The 22,002-nt window shown below is 40.1% G+C and overlaps 1 protein-coding gene across 3 annotated transcripts; it reads right to left on the reverse strand.

Moving 5' to 3' along the window:
- Positions 1 to 697: 697 nt before the first annotated feature.
- LOC133552606 (eukaryotic peptide chain release factor subunit 1) lies at positions 698 to 20,402 on the reverse strand. Of its 3 annotated transcripts, none has more exons than XM_061899896.1 (11): positions 20,246 to 20,402; positions 19,729 to 19,838; positions 11,057 to 11,232; positions 8,649 to 8,788; positions 8,426 to 8,564; positions 8,065 to 8,255; positions 4,711 to 4,840; positions 4,423 to 4,596; positions 4,255 to 4,319; positions 4,039 to 4,186; positions 698 to 1,392 (listed from the first exon to the last, which is right to left on the reverse strand). In XM_061899896.1, exons 2-11 carry the CDS (start codon positions 19,812 to 19,814, stop codon positions 1,310 to 1,312), a joined length of 1,332 nt encoding a protein of 443 aa, XP_061755880.1. In that variant the 5' UTR covers positions 19,815 to 19,838; positions 20,246 to 20,402; the 3' UTR covers positions 698 to 1,309. The 3 variants fall into 3 exon arrangements, with proteins under 3 accessions (XP_061755880.1, XP_061755882.1, XP_061755881.1); XM_061899898.1 differs by having other exon boundaries at positions 20,250 to 20,392; XM_061899897.1 differs by lacking the exon at positions 20,246 to 20,402 and adding an exon at positions 19,913 to 20,193.
- Positions 20,403 to 22,002: the final 1,600 nt, after the last annotated feature.

Consider the following 22,002-nt stretch of genomic DNA (forward strand, 5'->3'; position numbering starts at 1 on the left):
CCAGGTGCATGTCTTTGGAGGTGGGAGGGGCCTATCCCCAGGTGTATGTCTTTGGAGGTGGGAGGGGCCTATCCCCAGGTGCATGTCTTTGGAGGTGGGAGGAGCCTATCCCCAGGTGCATGTCTTTGGAGGTGGGAGGAAGCCAGAGTACCCGGAGGGAACCCACGCAGTCACGGGGAGAACATGCAAACTCCACACTGAAAGATCCCGAGCCCGGGATTGAACCCAGGACTACTCAGGACCTTCGTATTGTGAGGCACATGCACTAACCCCTGTACCACCGTGCTGCCCGGATCATACACAATGTAATGCTCCTCATATAATTATATCCAACTGTTTCCAAATGTACTATTTTGTCTTCCTAATCTCCACAATTGCACCAAAACAGTCCCAAATACAAACACACATCACTAGCTGAACATATGTTGAGATGAAATCCAAAATGAGAGGGGTTTAATTTTGGTAGGAAAGCAAATCAAACAAACTAGGATTTTGATTTGCGCTAAAAAAGAAAAAAAAAAAGTCAAAGTGTTTGAAATTTCAAACAATAGGTGGATCTTTGTGAATCAATGAAAGAACTCACAGTCATGCATACATCACATCTGGCAGCAAAGCAGGGAGATAGTCAACTTTTTCAAAAGGAGGCAGGTGGACTGAGGGTAAAGGTTTGAGAGCACAGGAGATGAGGAGGTAGCAATGGTTTTCAGCAGTTCAAATTTTAATACTTTGTCCCCCTTTCTCTACAGAAACCCAGGTAAAAAAAATCCCCCACTCTCATAAAATACAACAGCAGCAGCAGTCGCCAGTAAAAAAAAAACTGGAAAAAAAAAAAAAAAAGATAAAGCATTGAGGGGAGGTAAGAGGCAGGGAAGAAAAGGGAAAATCATTTTCTCTAATATTTGGGGACTCCAAAGTTCATATTCATACAGGATTGAGGGCAGCAATTAATCTGGGAACTTGCTGTTGTGTTCATTCAAAATGGAGAAAAGTGGGGGAGATAAGGAACAAAAATGAGTCAAGTCCAATCCAACTGGGGGAAGGAACCAGCACTCTAAGGCAGGGATTTATTCAGGAAAGGCTTTCTCCCCTCTGGATGAAAGTTCTCTTCAGCCTGTGTGATGGGATGTGTGTACAGATGAAATGTATGTACAACGTTGTGGAGCCAACAAGTAAATTGGAAGTTGTCTGTCATTATGTGGTCAACCAAGTTGAGCCCCTCACTTGCTGCAAGAGAGGTGGCATTTTTCTTTCCTTATTTCTTCATTCTTTCCTTTGTGTTTTTTCTCTCCCGATATCAGTCCCCGACTACCTAGTAGTCATCCAAATCAAAGAACTCGTCGTCCTCTCCTTGGTACTCCATGCCCTGGAAGTCCACTCTGTACCGCAAGATGCCTGGAAAGCGACAACTGTGTCAATCAATGCTAGAGCTGTACAATCTGTTACCTTTTTAAGACTGTCAGAATACTGGCTGTTACTTTAACCCTCTGCGTATATTCAATTTAAAGCCAAACAAGACATAAAATATCTGAAGTTTTTGAATAGCATAAAATCGTGTTTGGATTCATATTTTTCTGGCCCTCTTTTGCTCAAATTTATCAAACTTCAAGCCTAAAAAAAGTTATAAAAATATTACATTACATTGTTATTATTATTATATGTATACTAATTGACAACTGTGACTGAATGTTTAAAAGGCATTCAAAGGGTTCAAATAAAAATACAAAAACACTACACTAGAATTGATTAACGTGGACCCCGACTTAAACAAGTTGAAAAACTTATTCGGGTGTTACCATTTAGTGGTCAATTGTACGGAATATGTACTGTACTGTGCAATCTACTAATAAAAGTATCAATCAATCAATCAATAGAGATGTCCGATGATATCGGACTGCCGATGTTATCGGCAGATAAATGCTTTAAAATGTAATATCCGAAATTATCAGTATCGGTTTCAAAATGTAAAATTGATGACTTTTTAAAATGCCACTGTGTACACGGACTTAGGGAGGAGTACAGAGCGCCAATAAACCTTAAAGGGACTTCCTTTGCTTGCCGGCCCAGTCACACACAAGTGAATGCTCTGCATACTTGGCCAACAGCCTTACAGGTCACACTGAGGGTGGCCGTAATAAACAACTTTAACAGTTACAAATATGCGCCACACTGTGAACCCACACCAAACAAGAATGACAAACATTTCGGGAGAACATCCGCACTGTAACACAACATAAACACAAAAGAACAAATACCCAGAAGCCCTTGCAGTACTAACTCTTCCGGGATGCTGCAATGGACACCCCCCGCCAGGCTCAACCTCCTCATGTTCTCTCAGGGAGAGCATGTCTCACATTCAAAGCTGCTGTTTTGAGGCATGTTAAAAAAAAATAATAAGCTTTGTGACTTTAATAAATATGGCAGTGCCATGTTGGCATTTTTTTCCATAACTTGAGTTGATTTGTTTTGGAAAACCTTGTTACATTGTTTGAATTCAATTTTCCCAAAGGAACTCTCTTGAATGAATCATAAAGTACTATCTATCTATCGAATACATCCAGCGGGGGATTAAAACAAAATTAGGCATTATAAAGTGTTAATTCCACTACTGTCTATATCGGTATCGTTTGATATTGGAATATCGGATATCGGCAAATAAGCCATTATCGGACATCTCTACTCTACACATTCGATATTTTTTGTTTTAGGCTGAAGTTGATTGAGAGATTTGAGCACAACAAAGAATAGAAAATATGAATCCAGAATGTTTTATGCCCCTTGAAAAATGCAGGACTTATAGATCCTGTTTGACTTTGAGGTATTATCGACTAGCTACTAGTTTATAATACAGCCGTAAAAGAATTGGACATTAAAATTGAAAAAAACTTTCTTATGAAACATCACACAACAGTAACACAACATAAATATAGTCAAAAATACAGCAAATATTTACTGAAAAAAAAGTGAAGTGAATTATATTTATATAGCGCTTTTTCCTCAAGTGACAAAGCGCTTTACATAGTGAAACCCAATATCTAAGTTACATTTAAACCAGTATGGGTGGCACTGGGAGCAGGTGGGTAAAGTGTCTTGCCCAAGGACACAACGGCATTGACTAGGAAGGCGGAAGTGGGGATCGAACCTGCAACCCTCAAGTTGCTGGCACGGCTGCTCTACCAACCGAGCTATACAGCCTTTGTCCCTTGAGGGTCAATAGAAATGAGTTTTTCACACATTTTCCCAATTTAGGATATACTTTAGGTACAGATATAATCATATGAACATTTCATTGCATGGCTATCCTGACCAAAATGATCACCATTATCCTTATTATTGCCGTATGTGTGCTAAAAAAAAATTATTTGTTTTTCATTTTGTTAATTACTAAAAAAAGACCTTCTGTTAAAAACCCACTATTTTGCATGGGTTGTGTTTTTAATGCTTCACTGATAGTATTTTTCTGTTTTAACGGCTTTTCAAAAGCTTTTATTGTTTTAAATAACGGTTTGTACTGTAGCAGTTTGAGATATATTTCAATGAAAGTGCATAACAAATAAAATCTATTAGTATAATTTACTACTTCTGGCAGGCATTGTGTCTTATCTGTTAAGCGTCCTTTGAATGCACCTTAAAGACACCCGTCTGGGATTACAGCTCAGCCTGTAGGTTCAATGTGCACAATTGACTATCTTAGTTGCTTAAACAGCAATGTGTTTGTTGTATAAGTTTAGATTTGGGTATGTTGTTTCCTAATGGGGAAATATGTTTTTACCCCTTGTTTGCATGTTCGCATTTCAATGAGTTGATCAAAGTGCAGCTATCAATCTCGGTTTTTCAATCATTTACATTTTAAACTGTAATTCTGTCTCGAATTTTACTACAGTTATCAATATTACTGATTATTATTGCACCCCTAACCGCAGGTAAATATTATAATCAAGTTACTCAACATCTGACGACTGCCAACCTTTTCTATATAGCACACACTCATTTTAGTAAGCATTTGTACACAATTTAAAAATACACTCTTGCACAGCTCACCCCCAATGCCTCCAAAGCCCTTGACAAACTGGGATCCTTCTTGGCTCTTGTCTGTGACTATCTCCAGCGTGGCTCCAAATTTTTTGTAGTTGTTGGCAAACCACTCCAGCAGTGGCATGCTCTCGATCAGTTCGTGTTCTTGCCCCGTCTTTCAACACAACCAAAGTCAGATAAACTTAGGACAACTCAGGTGCCGTCTATCAATGTGCTTCTTACCTCCTTGTCTGTGAAATGAGACTTGTCCTTCTCTTGCTCTGGTGTTAGGTACAAAGTCTTCTCATCTAGGAACCAAACAAAACACCATTGAGAATCATGGCTCTACGATAAAAGGTGGCATGGTTAATATTATAATTAGGTGATGTATGGCATAGTTAGCCTGTGCACCGTTCTCAGCTCCGTTGCTCTCGGCCCCATGCACACGTAAAATGTAACGCATGGTGTCTAAGTTCTCGTAGACAATGAGGATCTCCACAGCTCCCATCTCCAAGGCTTTGAGTGTGTCCTCCACACCAAAGCAGTATTTCCCGGTGTCCTGACTGATCTCATCAAAGTATCGACCTGGAGAGCCAGAAAAGAGAGGATTATAAATACACATTTTCTTCATTGGAACAACTCTACGGCTCTCATTAAAAGTTCTTAAAGTCCCTCTACTGTGTAAAACTAACCACCTACCTATTAGCTTCTTTTCTTGGATGAACTTGACATTGGAGAGAACCTCTGCAGAGAGCTCAATTGCCTGGTTAAAACCATTTTCTCCACCATAGGAAATGTCTACCAACTTCAGAACCTTGGCTTGTAACCTCTGTTAATGATAATAAACAGATTGTGGTTATACACAAATTAACAGCATGCTATGCATTTAGGTGATGTTGATTCAATTTCGATCTTAGGGCCTCCAATGCAGTGTTTGGTCTACCATTATAAGAGGGGTGGGGTGTGGCAGGCAAGAAGATTAACAGAAGGGTGCCTTTCATATAAAATACATCTATACATTGGTATAAACACACTAAATAGCCGTATCTTATTTGCATAGCATGTAAAGGTGTAACAATTTGTTTAACAACGATTCGATTCAGAATTTGTGGTTGCCGATACAATTCAGAGACAATATTTTCAGAACGATACGATCCGAAATAATTTAGCGAGTTGAAATCAATTCAGTAACTTTTTAGCAAAACATTAAAATATCAACCAGTGTGACTGAAATAAACAAGTTTACTGCTTTCCTGTTATCTTGTGTAGGGGAATTATTCATAAATTAATTGTTATTATAATTACTCATAACTGAATTATAATAATTATTAATTAGGACCATGTTATAATTGACAAAATAATTATGAATTTAACTCTTTCAATATTCAAGAAATGCTCAATAAAAGTACAGTAACCAACATTTAACAGTAGATTTTCCTGCAAATTCTGCTTTTGTTTCTCAACATAAAATACAATATTGGCATCAAAATTAAAGCGCAGCCAACATATCTCAAGGTTGAATTAAAATGTTAAACTGCTACTTTTGCTGTTCTTTTTTTACGTAGAAATAATACAAATACAAAATAAATTAATATAAAAAATTAAGCGCAACCAACCAGTGGTTTGACTGGTTACTACTCTCATTTTCATAAACAGCTACAGTAGCAGAAAGAAGTCACAAGAAAAACAAACACTAAAGCCTTTTAGCTATTGCAAGATTTTTAAAGCTACAACAAATAAACACCACAACACAATAACATAAAGCCGTAACACAAGAACTATAAGCCAGAACTTGACAACATGAGGACAGAACTGAAGTGAGAGCCGACAACTTTTGACGACTCACCGACTTGCTCAGTGGCCTTGTGGTTAGAGTGTCCGCCCTGAGATCGGTAGGTTGGGAGTTCATACCAAAGACTATATAAATGGGACCGATTACCCCCCCTGCTTGGCACTCAGCATCAAGGGTTGGAATTGGGGGTTAAATCACCAAAAAGATTCCCTCACCTCCAGAACAAGGGGATAGTTCATCTATCAGTGGTACTTAAACTTTCTTGAGACAAAATGTTGAAAAATGTAACGAACTAAGTTGGAAAAATAAGTGAAGTGTGACCACATTTGCAGTCATAAATAACTTTGTTTTGCTTTTTCCAATACTACTAATATACTATGTTCAGGAAATCGGTCCATCGTCGTAACTTTGGTTGCGTCCTTTGTTGCTTGGCCAGGGTGTTGTTGCTCTATATTATTGGTTTGTGGCATTTTGTATTTGTTATTGCTTTTGCAATCGTGCTGTGGCTGAAAGTTGTTGTGTTGTAATTTGCATCCGGAGTGACCTTTCTCAGCCACCATAGCTACCTGTCATTCTTGTTTTGACGGACAGAACCTTTAACATCCTTATCATTAAGAGTGTTAAACTTCATATAAAGTCTGCCGTTCCTAAATCTAATGTTTTCCTCTTTCTAGAATCGATAAAATTGATCGATTTATGTTTAAAAACAATGTTTCGGAAGGCAAACTTGCCGAGCACAGATCAATGTAGTTGATAAGGAATTTTTGTGACAAAAGTTGAAAAATGTGTAATGAACTCTGTTGGAAAAGTAATTGACAAGTGACCACTTTTGCAGTCATGAATAACTTTGTTTTGCTTTTTCAATAATACAAATATATGATATCCAGGAAAACCATGTTGGATCAATACCTATATTTCAGAAGGCAAACTTGCCGAGCACAGATGGATGTAGTTGAATATAAGTAATACTTGAGGCGAAAGTTGAAAAACGTGTAATGAACAAAGTTGGACAAGTAAGTGATGTGTGACCACTTTTGCAGTCATAAATAACTTTGTTTTGCTTTTTCAATAATATACTATGTTCAGGAACTGCGATGAGGTGGCAACTTGGCCAGGGTGTACCCCACCTTCCGCCCGAATGCAGCTGATATAGGTTCCAGCCCCCTCACTGTGATCGTAAAAGGGACAAGCGGTACAAAATTGATGCATGGATATGTTCAGGAAGTCGGCCCGTCGCCGCAACTTACTCCCTGTCACTTCGGTCGCGTCCTTTGTGGCTGAAAGTTGTTGTGTTGTCATTTATATTTATTGCCTTGTGTCGTTGCATCTGGAGTGACCTTTCTCAGCCACCATAGCTATCTATCATTCTTGTTTTGACAGACAGACTTGAATGATGTTTAACGTCCTTATCAGGAGTGTTAAACTTCATATAAAGTATGTCGTTCCGAAATCTAATGATTTCCTTTTTCTGGTATCGATAAAATTGATCGATTTATTTTTAAAACGATGTTGGATCAATACCTATATTTCAGAAGGCAAACGTGCCGAGCACAGATCGATGTAGTTGAATATGAGGAATATAAATCGATATATCGATTAATTGCTGTCTATACATGGTCACTTGTTTACAATATCTCATCTAGTGTCTGTATCGCATATGGAGGAGTGTGTGCATTAATTAAATTATACGTCTGTGTGCTCCTCCCAAATGAACAAGTGACTAAAGTTACCATGTTTTTCGGACTATAAGTCACAGTTTTTTTCATAGTTTGGCCGGGGGGTCGACTTATACTCAGGAGCGACTTATCTGTGAAATGATTAACACATTACCGTAAAATATCAAATAATATTATTTAGCTCATTCACGTAAGAGACTAGACGTATAAGATTTCATGGGATTTATGGATTAGGAGTGACAGATTGTTTGGTAAAGGTATAGCATGTTCTATATTTTATTAGTTATTTGAATGACTCTTACCATAATATGTTAGGTTAACATACCAGGCTTCTCAATTGGTTATTTATGCCGTTGTTCACTATTCTTTATTTATTTTAAATTGCCTTTCAAATGTCCATTCTTGGTGTTGGGTTTTATCAAATGAATTTCCCCAAAAAGCGACTTATATATGTTTTTTTCCTTCTTTATTATGCATTTTTGGCAGGTCCGACTTATACCCCGAAAAATACGGTAAATATATACTGCATAACAAACCATGTCACCCTTCGCTGCTCATCAGGTAAAACTTGACGGACACACTTACCGGGTCAAACATGTCGGACTGACTGAGCTCAGTCTTGAAATCGGCGGAACCCGCCAGAACCATCCCTGCCACATTGACTTTGTCGTTTGACACAAAGAGCTGGACAGCTGTTTCGGCCACTTTCCTCACATAGTTGTGTCTCTTCTCCATTCTTAGACGAGCAAAACGCAGAGCGGACTGTCCTCCTCTGCCTGGAACGAGGTTGAAGGAGAATAATTCAGACGGGATGAGTGGAGGACTAATAGCATCGAAGTAACAAAGTTAGGTTTAATTAATATGATTATGCCCGAGGGAGTATAGCCAATGTAAAAAAAAAAAATTCCAATGAAAAATCTGTTGTGTTATATTTGTAGTGAAGTACCGTGCTTCTTGGGTAGGTCCACAGTAAACTTGTGCAGCACTTCTCTGGTGTTCCCCTGCAGTGTGCCGAATAGCGCCCCACTACCATCAATCACAATGAAGCCAAACTTGCTGTCATCAGAAAGCAGGGCCGTCAATGCCTGTATTAACAAGAAATCATGTGAGACGGATTGAAACATTAAAACAACAATGTCCAATGAAAATGAGCAGGCAAATTTGCTTACCTCAGTATGGAACTTGTTGTCACAGAGATACAGGGAGGTGTTGATTGGTTTAAAAGGCTCAAAGTCGATATTCACTTTCTTCTCTTTCCCTTCGTCTGTAACGATGGTACCACAGTACACCACTAAGCCATTAGGTGGCACTGTAGAGAGAAATGGGAAATAAGATACCGTGACATTTGAATAAAGACAGCATATTTCATGTCTTAACTGGAATTATCTCACATCCATCCATCCATTTTCTACCGCTTATTCCCTTTCGGGGTCGCGGGGGGTGCTGGCGCCTATCTCAGCTACAATCAGGCGGAAGGCAGTGTACACCCTGGACAAGTCGCCACCTCATCGCAGGGCCAACACAGATAGACAACATTCACACTCCATCCATCCATTTTCTACCGCTTATTCCCTTTCGGGGTCGCGGGGGGTGCTGGCGCCTATCTCAGCTACAATCGGGCGGAAGGCGGTGTACACCCTGGACAAGTCGCCACCTCATCGCAGGGCCAACACAGATAGACAGACAACATTCACACTCACATTCACACACTAGGGCCAATTTAGTGTTGCCAATCAACCTATCCCCAGGTGCATGTCTTTGGAGGTGGGAGGAAGCCGGAGTACCCGGAGGGAACCCACGCATTCACAGGGTTTGAACCCAGGACTGCAGGACCTTCGTATTGTGAGGCAGACGCACTAACCCCTCTGCCACCGTGAAGCCCAGAATTATCTCACAAATATGTCGTAACATTTTCACATTTCCATTTTGTTATTATAGGGTTAATAACACTTCAAATCTATTTTTTTTTTAAACTAATTGAAATGCAAACTTTGATCAGCATGTTGGAGTTGCTCAGTACTCGGTCTTAAAGTATAATGTAAAAAAACAAGTTGACTTTGTATAATTATTATTATCCAAAAAAAACATTTAAAATCCGCAAAGGATGTGAAAATACCGTCCGAACATTACAAAATGCCACAATTTCTGTAAATTCGGGGTCAAATGACTCTCTCTTGACAGATCAGTCATACAGGAAAATGACAAAATTGGAAAGAGATGTGTCGTTTGTCATTCACAATCCTTATGTAAGACAAGAACACGTTTGGCTTATTTTATGCATTGGATATCGTGAATAAATAGCTAATAATCGAGTTAACAGACCAAAGCTCCTCTTTTGCGCCCATAAAACCCTTTAAAAACGCCCAGAAACCACCAACAATACTCCATTTACATGCCGTGACCTGAATATGAACCAAATATGAGCCATATTGTTACTATAAGCGTTAACACAGACAAACTATTTTAGCAACACACAAAAAGCAGTGAGCTAACGCTAGCTTATGTTGTTAATGTTAACACAGCGAGCTGGCAGCTGTTTCTGCCTTGTGTCAAATTTGGTATAAGTAAATTCTGGATTATAATTCATGAATCTCTCACCGAGTGGCACACAAATATGACCATTGACTGACAAGCTGGTCGACTTTGACTTCCTCCAAGATGGCAAAAAACACGTTCGTGGCAGCCATCTTTTTTTTAACCCTTTGTGAGGATTTTAATTGATTCTTCATCTAAACAGGACTACGTGAGCGTCCCGTCGGTTGGCATCCCAGCAAGAATGTAAATTGTACGGTGTTTATTTTATTATTGTTAGTTTGACTGTTTACCACCTGGCAATGCTGCTGATACTACAGTGTTTGAATAAAGCTGCACCCGCTTAGCTCTCAGCTTCTAAAATATATTGCTCATCCTAGTTGTGTTCGGGCTCAAGAATATTCGGTTCTGGATCTTATTTTCTCCCAAAGTAATGGTTGTTGGCTCTCACAAAGGCTGCTTGATTAGCATTGGTAATAATGCGGAAGGGATCTGAGGCTCCTTCCTCTCAGTCAAGGATCATGTGACTGGCTTACTCATTACCTACTCAAAATGTCTCAGGAATCTCCGTGAGATTGATATTATTTTGATCCTGTCGATTACCTTGGACACTGTAAGTATATTGGGTCATAAATCATATAAATATGATAATAGCTTTAATATGGTGTCAACTTATTTTTCCACTATACTGGTACTTTAACACGACAGGTCACCCTGTGCATACATATGCTTAGTAGAGGAAAACTTGTTAGCCTCTCTCGTTTTATGACATCTGACTCAAATTCTGAGTAGATTAGATAAACTATTCATGAATTGTAAGTGTAAGAAACTCATTGCATATCACAAGCTGTAAGGTATACTGTGATTAATTCTCACAACACACCATGATAATGTAATGTTCATCAATCTAGTCATGTATTTGTGTCATTAACATCTAGAGGACCCACTTGGACCAGTGTAACATTGCACTTTCAATTGCTGGAAGTATATATTTAACACACTCTCAAGAGGGGCAGATAGGGTGTTGAGTTTATTATTCACCTACCCTTGTTGTACAGTTTTAGTCTTTGCTGTACAGAGGTGATGGCCCCGAGTACGGAGAGCCTGTTGACTCGACTCTTGATGTTGGAGGCGGTGCCAAACTCGTCCGCCAACATTTTGGCCACTCTGGAAATCTGGTCCTTAGGTGGGATGATCAGGGAGATCATGCTGGTGCCGTTACTGGATAGAGCGATAAATCAAAGTTAGTATAAAGGCCTTGGCAAACATTCAAACAGGAAGATACTGAACCCAATGACCACACAATGGTACTGGTTTACAACAGCTTAACCATGTGATAATACCCAATCACACGTGCACTGAGGACTATTAGGTATTACCCCCTTAGGAGCCCAGTCTAAATTGTATTTTTTAAACTCATCCTTCCCCAGCGTTTTACCTTTTGCCCCATCTTTTACGGGGCGCCTTGTGGCGACACATCAGCGTTCCTGTTCAGTAACCCTGTACACCAGGGGCGTCCAAACTTTTTCCACAGAGGGCCACACACGGAAAAAATTAAGCATATCGGGGCCATTTTGATATTTTTAATTTTCAAACCATAAGAAAGCATGTAGATTTTTTTTTATCCTTAGGGCTCCTGTGAAGAATAGAGGGTCTCAGTCACTAAAATGTTAAAAATAAGTAAAATTATCTTTTTTTTTTTATTTAATGCTTACAGTAAATCTCTATATCAACTTGAGGTTGATATGAAGTAAAACAAATAAGGTTTTATGCCTTTTCTGTCAAAGACAACTTTGTTTTTTATAGTGAAACTGAAATATGCAGTATTTAGATGGATAGATAGTACTTTATTGATTCCTTCGAGAGAGTTCCTTTATTTAGCATATAAAGCCCTCAAAGATCAATAATGCATCACACCATTGATTTTAATTATTTAATATTTTTGAGTAATCACAGTGAAAAGTTGAATAAAATCCTACTAAATATATTTGAAATCCGAAAGGTTCCCCACTCATAAAGTGATGCATTTTTAGTATTTTTTTTTTTTAACTTTTAACACTTAAATTTCAAGATCAACTTCCAACATATCTGTCGATTTTAAGTTTGGACTATTATCTTATTTGTTTTATGCTCTTTTGTCAAAACTTTGATGTTTTTATATGGCAACCACACAACATATGCAATATTTTTTCCACATAAAACATTTTGAAGTGATAATTTTTAAGTAATAATTCATTATGAAATTGATTTTTTTGTCCTTTCTTTTTTTTTTTGAGCAATGGAAAAAAAAGAAAAAGACAAAAGGAAAAAAAAACTGCCTGCATGGCAGCTTTGTGTCAACATTGCCACTTTTTCTCAGATTTCACCTCAGTCCACTTTTTTTAATAGTTTTATAATTTTTGCAATACTATCAATTTTGCAATTTTTGCAGAATGTGTGGTTAGCTGCGGGCCGCACTGTGGACACCCCTGCTGTACACTGTTTGTTTGTCTAATCTTGAACGGGTTTGTGCTGAAAACAAAGTTTCGTTGTACTTGTGCAATGACAGTAAAAAAACTATCCATCCATCCATCCATCCATCTATCCATGTAAAAAAGTGCACCTCAATCCGTGTTAATTTTGACAGCAGTTTTTAATTTAGTTTTAGCCTTTGTCGAAAATGTATGTTGGTTTTAATCTAATTTTTGCCATATAAATTGATATAGTTTTAGTCAATGAAATTACACAACATTTTAGTCAGCTAAACTTAAAGCAACGTTAGTCAACTAAAATACAATGTTTAAAACAAAATAGCATGACATTATGGTCAGGTATGATGTATCATGCATACGATGGTCAATGCCAATATATATTTTTCAGGCAAAATTTTATAATATACTGTACTATTTGTTGCAATACTGGGTACTATTACATTTTAAAGAGGTATGCAATTTCAAGCAGTACATACATTTTTTCCGTCAAAATGAAAAAAATCTATTACATTGAGTGAGAAAATATGAAGTACTTAATTGACAGATCATTTCCAGGTGTTTGCGGGCCAGATAAAATGATGTCTGGCCCCCGGGCCTTGAGTTTGACGTCCATGGTCTAAGTCATCAGGCGTTATGTTTTGATTTGTTATAGTGTTTTTTTTGTCAGGGGAAAATAGGTTGTTGACAATAACAAAGATAAAAATGATTAGTCTACGAAATTGAGGCCAATTCAATAAATTAAAATTAAGTGGATTCACAAGTTAATTTCAAAAAGTGAAATTATTATATTCTGAGTTCACCCGTTGCTTCATGTCCTGACCTCTAATTGCCACTTAAGTCTGAATTGAGCTTTTAAATCAAATAACGTGTGCAAAAAAACAAATATATGAAGAGGACAAATCTGTAGATGCACTTCAATTTGAACTTGAATATTTATTCTACATACTCACAATATTTAGCTCCATTTGGACAATCCCCACGTTAAAGCAATGGAATTGAATTAAAAAAAAATCACTTTATATTCCCTATCGCTCTCTAGTGTTACCATAGCTGAGTTATTGTGTAGAAATATGGGGAAACAACTACAAAAGTGCGCTTCATTCACTAAATATCAATTAGAATAATACATAATGTTGGATGTAGAGAACATACAAACCCTATAATTATTCAACCAAAAATATTGAAATTCAACGACTTGGTGCATTTACAAACAGCTAAAATTATGTACAAAGCAAACTATAACCTGCTACCCAAGAATGTACAACAATTCTTCTCAACAAAAGAAGAGTAATATAACTTTTGAGGAAAATTTAATTTTAAACATTTGTACATGCGTACAAGACTTAAAACCTTTAGTATATCAGTATGTGGAATTAAATTATGGAATGGATCAAGCGGTAGAAAATGAATGGATGGATGGATTAACCAATGAAATCCGACAAAGCTCCAATATGATTCAGGGGGACGGCGTGGCGAAGCTGGTAGAGTGGCTATCCCAGCAATCTGAGGGTTACTGGTTCAATCCCCACCTTCTACCATCCTAGTCACGTCCGTTGTGTCCTTGGGCAAGACACTTCACCCTTGCTCCTGATGGGTCCTGGTGAGCGCCTTGCATGGCAGCTCCCACCGTCAGTGTGTGACTGGGCGTATGTGGAAATACTGTCAAAGCGCTTAAAAAGGCGTAGAAAACCGCTATACAAGTACAACCCATTAACCATTTACCATAAACCTCATACAGAAAAAAGGGAGATGGAACCAAGCGTCGTTTCGTGTCGTTCTTGCCATTCTTGGTCTAAATACACGTACAACCCATTTACCAGTTTAAGAAACTGTTCAAACTACAAGTGTTCACAAAGTACATATAACAATAATTACGTTGAACATCTTGAGATGACTGCGATGAGGTGGCGACTTGTCCAAGGTGTACCCTGCCTTCCGCCCGATTGTAGCTGAGATAGGCGCCAGCGCCCCCCGCGACCCCAAAAAGGGAATAAGCGGTAGAAAATGGATGGATGGATCTTGAGATGAAGATTATTCATGTATTTAATATTTGTTTACTTATATTATGAATCCAAATGTCAGGATCTACATTACAAGTGCCGGAGAAAGCATTTTGATTGATTGAAACTATTATTAGTAGATTGCACAGTACAGTACATATTCCGTACAATTGACCACTAAATGGTAACACCCCAATAAGTTTTTCAACTTGTTTAAGTCGGGGTCCATGATAATCAATTCATGCATGTTTAGTGTGGCTGAAACGGGGCTTAGGGTAAATAATTATTGGTTTAAGGGGTTATGCGGTGTAGTGTAGACGTAGCCTTAGAATCCATCCATCCATTTACAACCGCTTGTCAATTTTGGGGTCGCTGGAGCCAATCTCAGCTACATTCGATCTACATTACCTTAATTTTAATTGATTGAAGGTGGGTAAAGTGTCTTGCCCAAGGACACAACGGCAGTTACTAGGACGGCAGAAGTGGGAATCGAACCTGGAACTCTGAAGTTGCTGGCACGGCCACTCTACCAACCGAGCTATACCGCTCCATATATAAAATAAATAAACAGTTTTGTTTTTTTTCAAATTCAAGACAAAGTTATATGTTTTTGGTAACACTTTAAGGGAACATATTTTAAGTAACAAAGACTTAAATTAGAGGTATTTGGGCACTGGTGGAACCTTTATAAGTAATAAAGACTTAATTCAGAGTTATTTGGTTAGGGTTATAACAAGGCCATGCCGAATATGGCATTAATAAGTACCTAATAATGACTAGTTAAGAACCAATATGTTACTCATTTGCATGTTAATAAGCAACTAATAATGTTGAATATGTTGCCCATACTTAAATATTACCATGTCTTTTTACTGGTGCACAAAATGACCCTTGCATGAACATCACCTTGTTCAAACAACTAAACCAACACAGTGCATAAACTCACAACAAATTACACACCTGCAAATCAGTCAGCTGTTGCCGTATCCGTAATACGCCGATAGGTAGAAGTTTGTATTTACCCGATGAGTCGGGTGTCTTTTGACCTCCGCCGAACCCCTAAGGCCGACTCACCGAACCCCTAGAGTTCGATTGAACCCTGGTTAAGAACCACTGGTGTAGACACAGCCTTGGAATCCATCCATCCATTTTTCCACCGCTTTCGGGGTCGCTGTAGCCTCTCAGCTGCATTCGATCTACATTACCTTCATTTTGATCATTACTAAACGCCGGCGTTGTCAAAGGCCTACTGAAAGCCACTACTAGCGATCACGCAGTCTGATAGTTTATGTATCAATGATGAAATATTAACATTGCAACACATGCAAATAGGGCCGGTTTAGTTTACTAAATTACCATTTTAAATTTCCCGCTGAGTTTCTTGTTGAAAACGTCGCGGAATGATGACGCGTGCGCGTGACGTCTCGGGTTGTTGTAGGGGACATATTAGCCCAGCACCACTTACGGCTAAAAGTAGTCTCCTTTCATCGCATAATTACACAGTATTCTGGACATCTGCGTTGCTGAATCTTTTGCAATTCGTTCAATTAATAATGGAGACTATAAAGAAGAATCGCAGCTGCCTTTAGCAACCGAAACACAGCCGGTTTTTCTTTGTTGTGAAGCTTTAGCGAACATGTTTCTCTACCACATGTCAACCAGCAAGTTTTTGGATGAGAAAATTGTGACATTAAGTCAGTTTGTGCGGAGTTAGCGTCCTCCTGGAGCAGCTCAAAAAGGCAGCTGTGATCTTGGCTCCTCTCAGAGACAATGGCGGTCAACGCAGCCCTCCGACTTTCAGGTATGACTTTATAATATCACTAAAACACTATTAACACAATAAGCAGATAAGGAATTTTCCAGAATTATCCTAGTAAATGTGTCTAATAACATCTGAATCGCTCCTACTGCACTCGCCTTTTTCTTCTTCTAGTGCTTCACTCTAACTTTCCTCATCCACGAATCTTTCACCCTCGCTCAAATTAATGTAAGAATTGTCGCTTTCTCGGTCCGAATCGTTCTTACTGCTGGTGGCTATGATTATAAACAATGTGAATATGTGTGGAGCCCTACAACCCGTGACGTCACGTGCACATCGTCTGCTACTTCCGGTAAAGGCAAGGCTTTTTTATTAGCAACCAAAAGTTATGAACTTTATCGTTGATGTTCTTTACTAAATCATTTCAGCAAAAATATGGCAATATCGTGAAATGATCAAGTATGACACATAGAATGGACATTTAAAGGCCTACTGAAACCCACTACTATGGACCACGCAGTCTGATAGTTTATATATCAATGATGAAATATTAACATTGCAACACATGCCAATACGTCCTTTTTAGTTTACTAAATTGCAATTTTTAAATTCCCGCGAGTTTCTTGTTGAAAACGTCGCGGAATGATGACGCGTACGCGTGACGTCACGGACTGTAAGGAAATATTAGCGCTGCACCAAACACGGCTAAAAGTTGTCTCTGTTCATGGTGTAATTACACAGTAATCACACAGTATTTTGGACATCTGTGTTGCTGAATCTTTTGCAATTTGTTTATTTAATAATGGAGACTATTAGGGTTGAGTATCGATTATCGAGTATCGATTGGAACCGGGACTAACTTTCCGATTCTCCCGGAATCGTTCAAAAGTTAAAATGTCGATTCCTAGTTTCGATAACCAGTCCACCGACCGGAAAAAAGGAATAAGTCCGCCGACCGGAAGAAGAAGCCGCACACCAAGGAAGAAGCGCCCACCGCCGGAAGTGTTAGCATAGCCGAGCCTATGTAGCCGAACGAGTCAGTCAAGCATGGATAGCGGGCGTTGACGGTCGAAAGTGTGGCTTTATTTTACTAAAAAAAATTAAATATCGGCGAAATGTAACATGTGCGTCAGGACTGTTTCGTGTTCAGGAGGGTGCACGTCGAACATGAAGAAGCACCTCCGAGTTCAGTAAGTACAAATAAATGCGTGTCCCGTCTTCGACGCGCTGCGCCGACGGTCCTCCTCTGCCTCTTCCTCTGGCTCCGACGCCCAGCCTGGCACCTCGTTGACTGCACTGCAGTCCGAATCCAGTAAGTAAAACAATATATATGCTATAAATAATGTGTTTTGCGCCAACGTTGAGGCAGCTAACAAATTAGCCCGCGTATTTTTTCATAGACAATTTACAACCTGCTAGCCAGGCTCCGCGATGTGCTCAGCGTACTCCGTTCACCGTAGCGGCAATGGGGAAGATGTCGGTGCCACAGACAGAAGAGTGCCACAGAAAGGTCACTGCACACATAGTCAAAAGACTGCATCCCTTTTCATAGGTGGAATCTCCAACATTTAGGTTAGTTAAGCAATAACGTTAGAGCTAAGCTAATTGATACTGGGCTAAACAGTAACAGCAACATTACATGTTTGTTTATGTTTGCAGGGATATGGTGAAAACTCTCAAAACAAAATACATACCACCTTCCAAGGACTACCTGGCAAACACATTAATCGGCATGGTACAAGAAGAATCGGAATCGAGAATCGTCAGCAATCGGAATCGAAACAAAGAATCGGAATCGTTCGAATTCAAACGATACCCAACCCTAGAGACTATAAAGAACAATGCTGTTGGTGGAAAGCGGTGGATTGCAGCTGTCTTTAGCTCCGAGCCACAGCCGGTGTTTCTCTGTTTGTTGTGAAGCGGAGCGGTCAAGCGAACATGTTTTCTCTACGTCAACCAGCATGTTTTTGGATGGGGAAATTGTGATATATATCTTACCGGAGACATCAATGGATTATTCGTCGTCCTGCAGCAGCTGTCATGTCAAAAAAGGCAGCTGTGAGCTTGGCTCCTCGGCTTCTCTCTTAGACACTGGCGTGTTCACCACAGCCATATGACGTCGAGGTATGTCTTTACAATCTTTAAAATCTCACTAAAACACTATTAAAACCATAAGCAGATAAGGGATCTTCCAGAATTATCCTAGTAAATGTGTCTAATTACATTTGAATCGCTCACAATGCAATCGCCTTTTTTTTTTAAACTTTAGTGAAGTCAATTATATTTATATGGCGCTTTTCTCAAGTGACTCAAAGCGCTTTACATAGTGACACCCAATATCTAAGTTACATTTAAACCAGTGTGGGTGGCACTGGGAGCAGGTGGGTAAAGTGTCTTGCCCAAGGACACAACAGCAGTGACTAGGATGGCACAAGCAGGAATCGAACCTGCAACCCTAAAGTTGCTGGCACGGCCACTCTACCAACCCTTTATTTTTTTTTTTTTTTCTAGTCCTTCGCTATCATCAATCAATCAATCAATTAATGTTTACTTATATAGCCCTAAATCACTAGTGTCTCAAAGGGCTGCACAAACCACTACGACATCCTCGGTAGGCCCACATAAGGGCTATCAATAACCTCAGCCACGAAACTTTCATCCTCGCTCATATTAATGGGGAAATTGTCGTTTTATCGGTCTGAATAGCTCTTTTTGTTGAAGGCGCCCATTATAAAAACAATGTGAGGATGTGAGGAGCCCTCACACGGGTGACGTCATCGTCTACGACTTCCGGTACAGGCAAGGCTTTTTTTATTAGAGACCAAAAGTTGCGAACTTTATCGTCGATGTTCTCTACGAAATCTTTTCCGCAAAAATATGGCACTATCGCGAAATGATCAAGTATGACACATAGAATGGACCCGCTATCCCCGTTTAAATAAGAAAATCTCATTTCAGTAGGCCTTTAATGACGCCATAAAATGAGGTTACACGGGCGTTTGGGGAAAAAATAATTTCCAACGTCACATATTCAAATGCAAGTGGATCGGGGTTAGCCGTGAGCTAACCCGCCTCCCGTCCACACCAACGTGCTCTCTCGCTGGAGCCATCCATGGCGGCCTCCCGGCAAATATGACGTCTATAACGGCTGTCATTAGCATCGCTAGCGGCTGAATTGATCACGTATTTTTTTTGTTCGACTCCCCACCCCCTCCTCTGCGGTCATCGGCTTGACGTGTACACAGGCGAGTCACAGCATCGAGCCGGTCACGTAATTACTATTTTTTTTTCAGGGCCGGCTAAAATGCGACGACGGCAATGCTAACCGCTAAGCTAACCCCTCCCAAAGTCGGCCCCTTCTGTCGCCGACGTCCAGCTGTTGAGACCCGGGGGGCCACGTTCGTACAACAACCGTGAGACGTTATAATAAGTTGGTGGCTTTCGGGCCACTGCTGGAGGGGGTCGAACACGGCAACCCCGTCCTTACCCGCGGGCAGCTTCCAAACTTTTGATCAGCTTCTTGATTTTCCAGATCTCCACGTTCCTGTCCGCCGCGCTGGGGTCGTCCGCCATCTTTCAGCCGCAGTTGTTCAGCACCTAAAAATGTAAAAATAAATAAAAATGAGCGACGAATATATGGAGGTCGGGGTAGGCACGGACCGGGCTTATACCTAGCCAAATGAAGGGTGCGGTGTCCTTTACGGCACCCAGGCCAGAACTACGGGGGGGAAAAAAAACTCCCACTGACCGTCGCCGAGAGCCTTTTCCCGGGCTCTCTCTCTCAGGAAAGTGCGCGGATACTTAGCGGGCCTCCAGTCTGCCAGGCCCTAAAGTCCGCCCTGTTCCCGGGCTCTCTCTCTCAGGAAAGTGCGCGGACACTTAGCGGGCCTCCAGTCTGCCAGGCCCTAAAGTCCGCCCTGTTCTTACCGAAATCGACCTACTTTTCACCGCTACTGTACTATTTGACTGTTGTTAAAAAAATAATAAAACAACAAGTACCGTACCTGCCTCGGACAACGCCGCTCCACTCTCTCGGTTCCGCGCTACGTCTCGTCTGTGGTCCGAGGGATGACGTTGCCTTTCCTACCGGTTTCTCTCCGCCGCACGCCGCGCGTGGTGCAGCCGACTGGGCTCACATGTAGGGGGCGGTACCAAGTGGCTGGCGTTCGCTTCCTGGAAACCGCATGGAAACCAATGGGAGCACGTGACCCCTGCGTCAATCATCCGACTCTTGGCTGCCATTGGGTGACCGGATAGGAAGCTGTCGTCACAGAGGAGTGGGCGTCCGTCGCAGAGGCTTGTGGGATATGTAGTAAAACACGTGGTTAATATTGATGTTCGTGCAGCCGTTCAGATAATGTCGTTTTTATTTTGACGGAATGAATGAATGCGAACGGACGCAATTCATAAACTTTGCAAAATATGAAAAATTATATAAATATAATTTATGGTAAATGGGTTATACTTGTATAGCACTTTTCTACCCCTTTTTAAGGAGCCCAAAGCGCTTTGACAGTATTTCCACATTCGCCCATTAACACACACATTCACACACTGACGGCAGGAACTGCCATGCAAGGCGCTCACCAGGGCCCATCAAACAACAACACCAAGGAACGTCGCTGGGCCCGAGCTCATCTAAGATGGACTGATGCAAAGTGAAAAAGTGTTCTGTGGTCTGAAAAGTCCACATTTCAAATTATATTTGGAAACTGTGGACGTGGTGTCTTCCGGAACAAGAGGGAAATTACCATCTGGATTGTTTTAGGCGCAAAGTTCAAAAGCCAGCATCTGTGATGGTATGGGGGTGCATTAATGCCCAAAACATGGGTAACTTACACATCTGTGAAGGCACCATTAATGCTGAATGGTCCATACAGGTTTTGGAGCAACATGTGTTGTCATCAAAGCAACGTTATCATGGACGCCCCTGCTTATTTCAGCAAAACAATGCCAAGCCACGTGTTACAACAGTGTGACTTCGTAGTAAAAGTGTGCGGGTACTTTCCTGGCCCGCCTGCAGTTCAGACATGTCTCCCATCGAAAATGTGTGGCGCATTATGAAGCGTAAAATACGACAACAAGACAACCTGACTGTTGAACAACTTAAGCTGAACATCAAGAAAGAATGGGAAAGAATTCCACTTTCAAAGCTTCAACAATTAGTTTACTCAATTCCCAACCATTTATTGAGTGTTGTTAAAAGAAAAGCTGATGTAACACAGTGGTGAACATGCCCTTTCCCAACTACTTTGGCACGTGTTGCAGCCATGAAATTTTAAGTTAATTATTATTTGCAAAAAAAAAATAACGTTTATGAGTTTGAACATCAAATATGTTGTCTTTGTAGTGCATTCAACTGAATATGGGTTGAAAAGGATTTGCAAATCATTGTATTCCGTTTATATTTACATCTAACACAATTTTCCAACTCATATGGAAACGGGGTTCGTAAATGTATATGTATATACTTACAGTATATTTACATTTTCATATACATACATGTATATATATACATACATACATATACATACATGCATACACTATATATATATATATATATAAATATATATATATATACATACACATACATATATATATATATATATATATATATATATATATATATATATATGATTGTGTCCCATATCATCCATTTTCTACTGCTTATCCCTTTCGGGGTGGCAGGGGGTGCTGGAGCCTATCTCAGCTACAATCGGGCGGAGGGCAGGGTACACCCTGGACAAGCCGCCACCTCATC

The sequence above is a fragment of the Nerophis ophidion genome, linkage group LG05, assembly GCF_033978795.1.
Source record: "Nerophis ophidion isolate RoL-2023_Sa linkage group LG05, RoL_Noph_v1.0, whole genome shotgun sequence".
Lineage (NCBI taxonomy): Eukaryota > Metazoa > Chordata > Actinopteri > Syngnathiformes > Syngnathidae > Nerophis > Nerophis ophidion.

What these genes read in the sequence shown, in the direction of transcription:
- LOC133552606 (XM_061899896.1), bottom strand. Translation starts at nt 19,814, where the DNA reads ATGGCGGACGACCCCAGCGCGGCGGACAGGAACGTGGAGATCTGGAAA. An exon ending in AGTCCGACATGTTTGACCCG is followed by an intron (nt 4,841 to 8,064) that starts GTAAGTGTGTCC and finishes TATCATTAACAG; the next exon opens with AGGTTACAAGCCAAGGTTCT. An exon ending in GGGCTTTGGAGGCATTGGGG is followed by an intron (nt 1,393 to 4,038) that starts GTGAGCTGTGCA and finishes GTCGCTTTCCAG; the next exon opens with GCATCTTGCGGTACAGAGTG.